Source organism: Mesocricetus auratus, unplaced genomic scaffold (genome assembly GCF_017639785.1).
Source record: "Mesocricetus auratus isolate SY011 unplaced genomic scaffold, BCM_Maur_2.0 Super-Scaffold_100007, whole genome shotgun sequence".
Taxonomy (NCBI): Eukaryota; Metazoa; Chordata; class Mammalia; order Rodentia; family Cricetidae; genus Mesocricetus; species Mesocricetus auratus.
This window is the reverse complement of record NW_024429191.1, coordinates 21,929,003-21,937,418: the sequence shown is the minus strand read 5'-3', so window position 1 is coordinate 21,937,418 and position 8,416 is coordinate 21,929,003. Positions and strand designations below refer to the sequence as shown.

General features: G+C 39.1%; 1 protein-coding gene across 2 annotated transcripts in view; it reads left to right on the top strand.

Moving 5' to 3' along the window:
* The first annotated feature begins 7,433 nt into the window (after positions 1–7,433).
* Gabrg2 (gamma-aminobutyric acid type A receptor subunit gamma2) overlaps positions 7,434–8,416 on the top strand; it is an 86,016-nt gene continuing 85,033 nt past the window's right edge. For both annotated transcript variants that reach the window (XM_040748468.1, XM_040748467.1), the window contains exon 1: positions 7,434–7,959. In XM_040748468.1, the coding sequence (XP_040604402.1) occupies positions 7,856–7,959 (104 nt within the window). In that variant the 5' untranslated portion in view covers positions 7,434–7,855. The remainder of the gene's footprint in view (positions 7,960–8,416) is intronic.

Genomic DNA, 8,416 nt, shown 5'->3' with positions numbered 1-8,416 from the left:
ATACGTGACTGCTCAGTGCCTGTGGAGACCAGAAAGGGGTAGGGGTTCTACTGGCACTGGAGTTATAGAGAGTTGTGAACCACCATGTAGGTGCTGGGAATCTCTGGAAGAACAAATGGTGCTCTTTGACACTGCATCTGCTAAACATTGTATCTACTATCTTCTGGTTGCTTTGCCTTTATTCAATTATTTTTATCATTAGATTTTAATTTAATGGCATTTAGACATATCCTTCTATACATCATTTGCTGTGGTTTCTTGCCAAAGTGTATTTACAGACATGCCGTTATCTCTTCAAAGGATATGGAGGAAATGTGTCACACTGTAATTTTATGTAACTCAATGTCTGGGCCCAGGTTCTTCCCCATGTATCCAAGCTGAGAGAGCATCCCTCCATGTGGCATGGGCTCCCAGAGTCCCTCTGTATGCCAGGAATAAATACTGCTTCAAGGTCCCACAGATTACCAAGACCTCCTCTCTGTCACCCAGGTTCGGTGGGAGGAAGTCTGGATCAGTCCCATGCTGGCCCCCCAATCACCAGTCTGGGGTCCATGTGATGCCCCTTGTTTTGATCAGCTGCCCCTGTGGGTCTTGTCAACCTGATTCCGATTCCCTTGGTCATCACTCCTCTTTGCAAGTGGGTTCCAGGAGTTCAATTCGGTTCACAGCTGTGGGTGTCTGCCTCTGTCTCCATCAGCCACTGGATGAGAGTTCTAGGATGGCATATAAGGCAGTCATCATTCTCATCATCATGGGAGGGCATTTAAGGTAGCCTTAATGCCAGTTGGTGTCATTCCTATAGATCTGTGAAGATCTCACCAGTGCCAGGTCTCTCTTCCAACTTATAATGGCTCCCTCTTTTATAGTATCTCCCATCTGTTTCTCCTCTATTCTTACCCTGGCTCAACCTTCCTGCTCTCCCATGTCACCCTCTCTTCTCCTCTTTTCTCCTTCTGTTTCTCCCATCTCCTTCAACCCTTCCCTTCTCCCCCTCCCCAAGCTAATTAGGAGATCGCATCCCATAACCCTTCTCCGGGTTATCATGCATATCCCTCTTAGGGTCCTCCCTGCACTTCAGACTCTCTGGTGGTGGGATTGTGGGCTGGCAATGCCCTCCTACATGTCTAAAATCCATACATGAGTGAGTACATACCATGTTTGTCTTTTTGTGACTGGGTTACCTCACTCAGCGTGGTTTCTTTTAATGCCATTCATTTACCTGCCAATTTCAAGATTCCATTTTTTTCTCCTGAGTAATACTGAATTGTGTAAATGTACGACATTTTCTCTATCCATTCTTCAGTTGAGGGGCATCCAGGTTCTTTCCAGGTTCTGGATATTACAAATAATGCTGCTATGAACATAGTTGAGCAGATGTCCCTGTTGTATGAGGGTATGTCTTTTGGGTATATGCCTAAGAGTGTAATTGCTGGATCTTGCGGTAGACTGATTTCCATTTTTCTGAGGAATCTCCATACTGATCTACAAAGTGGCTGCACAAGTTGGCATTCCCACCAGCAGTGGAGGAGTGTACCTATTTCTCCACATCCTCTCCAGCATAAACTGTCATTAGTGTTTTTGATTTTAGCCATTCTGACAGGAGTGAGATGGTATCTCAGAGTTGTTTTGATTTGCATTTATCTAATGGCTAAGGATTTTGAGCACTTTCTCAAGTGTCTTTTGGCCATTTTGGACTCCTCTATTAAGAATTCTCAATTTAGTTCTGTACCCCATTTTTTAATTGGATCCTTTGGTGTTCTGGAGACTTGCTTCTTGAGTTCTTTGTAAATTTTGGAGATCAGCCCTCCCAGATGTGGGGTTTGTGAATATCTTTTCCCATTCTGTGGGCTGTCGTTTTGTCTTGTTTACTCTGTCCTTTGCCCTGCAGAAGCTTCTCAGTTTCAGGAGGTCCCATTTATTAATTGTCGATCTCAGTGTCTGTGCTACTGGTGTTATGTTCAGGAAGCGGTCTCCTGTACCATTTAGTTCAGGGATACTTGGAATATTTTTAATTGTATAAATTTTGATAAAATACATCATGTTTTCTGTTAGACTGTTTCTAGAGTTCCTCTTTGTGGAACCATGTTTCTATATTGCACTTCTCTTAGCATAAGGTCTTTAGCATTAGTTTTAGTTCACTTATATTGGTGACAAGGTCTCCCAGCCTTCACTTATCTTAAAATGTTTTTATTTTTCTTTAATTTATGCTAGATTTGATGAATTTTATGTGTATAGACCATTTTAGTTATTTAAATATGTCATCTCTGTCTCTTGTCAACAGTTTTTTAAAAAAATACTTTACTTTTGAGCATGCCATATGTTCATACAATGAAATATAATCATATCTATGCTTTTTCCATATCCCAGATATCCTTATGTTTCTCCCCAAAGCCTCCCCAAATTTATGTCTTTTTATTTTGTGTTGATGGACTTGGTCTAGTTAGCTCCACATTGTGTGCCTGATATCCCTTACTGAAATGCTCTGAAGATTGCATAGTTGCTAAGGGAGGAGGATTATTCTGTTTTGAGTTAGTAGTTACTGGTAGGGTTCCAACAGTTCACTGGAGAACAACAGACATTTTTGAGATCCATGGGCTAGCTTTCTATATTTTCTTCTGTATGTGTGACTATGAAGATATCTGAGGCAGTTTTCATTGTGTTTACACTGCTTAGAATCACTGTGTTTTGTGAATCCATTTGTTAATAGTCCTGACTAACGTGGGGGAATTTGCAGCCACTATTGCCTTCAAGATGTGTCTGCTTAATTTTCTCTACTCCATCCACAGTATTTCTTAGGAAATTTGCTGTTCACTCACCATTCCTGAGACACTTATGTTCTTGTTTGTAGTATTTTCTTCTAGTGTTTATATAAAGTGCATTTTCAGTGACCCTGTTTCATCCTCTTTAATGTTTCTCAATCACTTCCTTTGTTATCCCCCTTTCCTCTGTTTTCTGTCAGTTACTATATATAATTTTCCTTATGGACACTGGAAAGTTAATTCCAGATAGTTTCTTTTATCTTTTTAAAACAATCACCCCTTTTCTGCTGAGAATATATGTCATTCAGTCATTTGTCTAAACATAACATAAACATTATGACTTAATGAAACATATTTTTCATTAAGTTCTCGAATTACATTTTATGGTTGACTGAATGCTACTATCTGCTAGTTGCAACATTTAGGACATCTCATGTTTGTCTGCCTCAACACGCTGTAATTACATTTTCTATGACTTAATATTCTGTACTGTGTACAGCTCATGATTTTACAGAGTCTTTGTCTTACATAATATGTGAAAAAGATTCTAGTATGTTATGTGTCTCTGAAGAATGATGATTATTGATATAATAAGTGTTAATTTGTTCACCTGTCACCATAATCTAGTGGAGAATACACTCTGTACCATCTCAAGTGGGTCAGCTCTGTCATTATCCTTACAATAAATCAGGATTTCATTAGAACATGGATAGGTCATGGTCCTGGAAGTTGGAGTGAAGTGTGAGGTGCTTTATTTGGTGGCATTCAGTTACCATATCTCATGGCAGAGAATAGCAGCTGAAATTGATACTCTTTTTCAATCTTTCAGTTTGTGTTCTCTGGGCTCGTTAATGTCCTTAACTTCTTTTCACACAGAAACAAACATATAAAAGGAGTTTACTTTGATATATGAAATATTATCTTTGTTGTCATATACAAATTTCCTCCACAGTTTGTGCCTTCGTGGGAGTCCTCTGATACCTATCAGTGAGATTCTACTGTATCTAGTCACCTTCAACTTCTGGGGTTGTGGAATTTTCTTCAATGTGGGACTACAAACAAGGAAATCCTGGCAACATAGAGAACAGGCGGCAAGTTTTTAAGTTTGCCATGGAAAAGCCACAATATTAGGCCCAATTCAATTCTGTTTGCATTCTACTTTAATTTATTTGTACTTTCAGACCATTTTAGACATTTTTCTAATACTTAGCATAGTTGCTTGTTTAATATTTCCCAAACAGTTACAAATATTATCCAGTAAATGATCATCTACAAAGTTACTGCCAGAACTAAAATCTTATTGATACATTTTAACTTTTCTTAAGATATTTTACTTAATTTTGAAATTTACATACTCATTTAATTATCGTCTCTCATGCTGTATCCACCACCTCTGTATTTTTGTGTATGTATGTGTATGTGTGAGTGTGCACAAGTTCATACATGTATATGCCATAGCACACTTGTGGTTATCAAAAGACAGCTTTCTGGAAAGAATAAATTTTAAGAGTCAGTCTAATCCTCCACTTTATTGATTCTGTCTTTCTGGGTATTTTTGTTGTTACACAGCTTATTCCCACAAGTGTAGCATAATAAAAACCCAGAGACAGATAATGTGGTTCAAGTTAAAGATCCGAGAAACAAAGCATTCGGTCAGTAGCTCTTAACTCTTACCTCCACCAAGACTGAAATGGAGATCCTGTCTTCCTGTGACAGGAAACCGAATCTCACATGAGACCCTTTGCTTCTTCCCTATATACCTTTCTAGTTCTGGGATTAAAGGCATGAGCTCTGTTACTCTTTCAGACTGATTCATTCTCATGTAGTCCTGGGTGGCCTTGAACTCACAGAGATCCATCTGCCTCTATCTCCTGAGCCCTGTGATTAAAGGTGTGTGCAACCACTGCCCAGCTTCTATGGCTGTGACTAGCTTTGCGTTCTGATCCTTCAGGTGAGCTTTATTAAATAATGAATAATATATCACCATACACAAGTGTCTGGGTAATTCTTTTGTTTCTGTGTCGTATTTAATGTTAGAAATGCCTAAAATACAGATGGACACCACTTCATCTGGCTTTTGAAGTGGGATTCCAGGGATCTGACTCAGATCATCAGGCTTGTACTACTAGCAATGTTTTCCTACAGATTTATTCCACTGGCCCACAATATTAAATCTTACAATTTGCTTCTTGAGATAGTGACCACAGCAGTAAAACTATGATCACTGCTTCAAATTAAGAATAAAATTGAGCTATGGTGTGGTGGCACATGTCTTTAATCCCAACACTTGGGAGGCAGAGTCAGGCATATTTCTTGAGTTCAAGGACAGCCTTGTGTACAAAGTGAGTTCCAGGACAACCTGTCCTAGAGAAACCCTGTCTTGAAAAACCAAAAAGTAAAAATAAAATTGAAAATGTAATGCAAACAATAATGACAGCAGCCATAATCATTAAATTGTCTCCCATAATTGCAATTCCTTGTGGGTGAGAGAATACAAGTGGTAGTTTACTTAATTCTACTTTTTATATTTTTCAAATTGTAATATAAGTTTATCTACATGTATATACACATATACATGTAATTTACAAAAAATGGCCTTCATTTCATTAGGTAATGGATATAAACTTAATATAATAGGTAAGATGATTACAAAATAAATTATCAAATAATGTATTTAATAAGTATTAAAGAATAAATTATATGTCTTGGAATATTACTTTAACTATGTAAAGATGTGTTAAATTTGTTTATGTTGCATTTGCTTACCTATGTAAAGATGTGTTATGTTCATATCACCTTGTCTGCCTAAAGCATTGGAATGGTCTAAAAAAAAGCTGGATGGCCAATAGCTAGGGGGTAGAAGGATAGGTGGTACAGGAGGGCAGAGAGAATAAGTAGTAAGAGGAATCTGGTTTTGAGAGAGAATGAGGGGAAAAGAGAGGGAGATACCAAGGCCCAGCCAGGCAGGCAGCTGCCAGTCAGCTAGACAGGGAAGAATCAGGAAACTTAGAACAGAATGAAAGAAAGGTAAAAAGCCCTGAGGCAAAATGTAGATGAAGAAAAACATGTCAAACTAAGTTATAAGAGGTAGTGATAAGCATAAGATAAGGCTGAGCATTCATGAATATTCATACCTAACAGTAATAGTCACTTCAATAGGCATAGTTTATAATTTTCTAGTGATCCATAGCCATTTATGTTATTTGCTTGTTTGTTTGTTTTTTTTAGGTAGGCATTTAAAAAATATGTTTGTATGCCCTATTCTATAACACTATGATCAGATTAGATGTAGTCACTAATAACATATAATTATAGACTGCCTGAGCTCTGAATAAATTAAATTTATATTTATGAGGTGAAATAGTTAGGAGTGGGGAACCATTTTAGGAGAAAGGATACTTAAATTTATTCTGTCTTCATTGAAATCACAGTGGAAAGAAATCTATAGATCTCATGTGAATGTTGGTATTGTTTTAATTGGATTTTGTCCACATGCCATGAAATAATGATGCTTAAGGCTAGTGTCATGCAGGTTTCCATGATGTGCCTTCCAGAAGGCATCTCCTGGACTTATGTCATTGGTGGAAGCCATTATTATTTTTTTCTGCTTTTCTAAGGTATAATTTTGAGGGTAATGGTGGAACTGGATTTCTATGTGTTCAGTTCCAATCCCCAGAACTGCTTGCTCATATGCCATTTGGAAAAGATGATCTTCATCAGAATAGGTTTTGGTTTAGAGATAGCTCAATGACACTTTCCATGAAGAGTCATGGTAATTGTTTTACCAATACTTTTTAATGAACACATTGCTTATTCAACACTGACTCTGCAGGAAGTGGGTAGCACTGTGCTGCCACTTTCTTCTGCAGGATATGAGAGTAGGGACTTCCTATATGGTTGATTAACTATGTTGGAATAAGAGAGCTCTACTGTCCTAGATGCTCATTTGATCAAGAAAGGAATAAGTTAATACAAGATTTCTTCCAAGCCACCTAAAAACAAAATTAAGGAAACAAAGGTCAGAGCACACAGAAGAAATGGAACTGTCTCCACATTGCTATATCGCAAACTGTTTTTGCCCACAGGTACATACAGGCATAGATTAATCAGGGCCCTATTTTGTGATCCTTACTCAAGCAGCTATCTCCATGCAGCTCTGTTGGCTAGCATTCCAGCAGATGGATAACAGACCAGGGAGGAGTAAGGTCCTGAGAAGCACAGGACTTTGCCCATGCTTTATCCTATCAGTGTTTTCTGCTTCATTCCATTTACATTTACAAACCTTTCTCCCTGAAGGATAGTTTACTGGGTATAGCTACTCCATTCTCATTGCCTGCTGCCCATCTCCCAACAATACAATCAACATTTAAGATTCCATGATTTTAAGATAAAGTTTGTTCTCAAATCTGGCAAAACAAACCCTCTCACTGGTGGTTCTGTTTCTGGACATAACTGAAGCATCTCTTTTTTTAGCCCCATGAATGAAAATCTTAGCACGTTGGTACAGGAAAGGGTTAAAATGTGCTGGCAAGAAATCACGCATGTGTTAATTCTTGCTGCAGTCTCACATCTCTCCCACTTTAACCTCACAGTTAATCTGCACGAGTTGATCATGCAGAGCCTCTAGCGATTTCCTTTTCTGTTTCTTTTAAACAAATATATAGCACCAAGTACAGCCCCATCTAAAAAGAAAGAAAGAAAGAAATGAAAAGAGAGCAAACACATAAACAAACCCCAAAGGACAGACCCCAGGGGGTTCATGTGAGCGCACAGGGCATGAATGTGAGTGCCTCTCTGATTCTCTCATTTGCTTCCGTGTGCATCTCTGGGTGTACCATCCCCCGCCTCAATTATATTACCCTCCCAGACTTGGAAGCCGCTGCCTGAGCTGACGCTTTGATGGTATCTGCGAGCGTTTGTACTGATCTTTATTTCTGCCCCCTGAATATTAATTTTCGAAGCTGGTAGCAATACATCTCCTGAGTGACGGGACGTACTAGAGGCAGGAGGGGGGAGCCAGCATCAAATCATCAGCATAATAATAATACAAAGGGGAGGGATTCTTCTGCAACCCAGAGGCAAGAGAAAAAAAAGCGATGAGTTCGCCAAATACACGGAGCATTGGAAGCACAGTCTACTCTCCTGTATTTTCACAGAAAATGACGCTGTGGATTCTGCTTCTGCTATCGCTCTACCCGGGGTAAGATGGGCTGTTTTCAGCGTCGTTTGATTCTAGAGAGATGTGGGGGAGAGATAGGGTTGTGGAAGCAGGGAGACCACCAGATTTGAGACACTCTTGGGATTTAGGCTTTATAATTTAGGGAAGAGTGAATATATGGGGTGGGGGAGAAACGGATGAGAGAGGAAGGACATATTGATTTATTTGTTAATGAACTAGGTTTTATTTGTTTGTGTTTTATTTCAGAGTGCTAATGCTCACCTCATAGACTCTGTGTTCTGGGAATAGCATTTGAATTTGCTGCAATCTGATATGAAGTGGGCTGTGCTCGCACACACCGGCATTTGAGGCCATATTGAAGGCATTTGGGTGGGGGTCTAGAGGAGAAAATTACAAATTGGATCCTGGCGAACACCAGCGTGGTCTATGTGGAGGAGTCTTGGGGGCGGGGGTAGAGCTGTTTCTATTCTACACAACA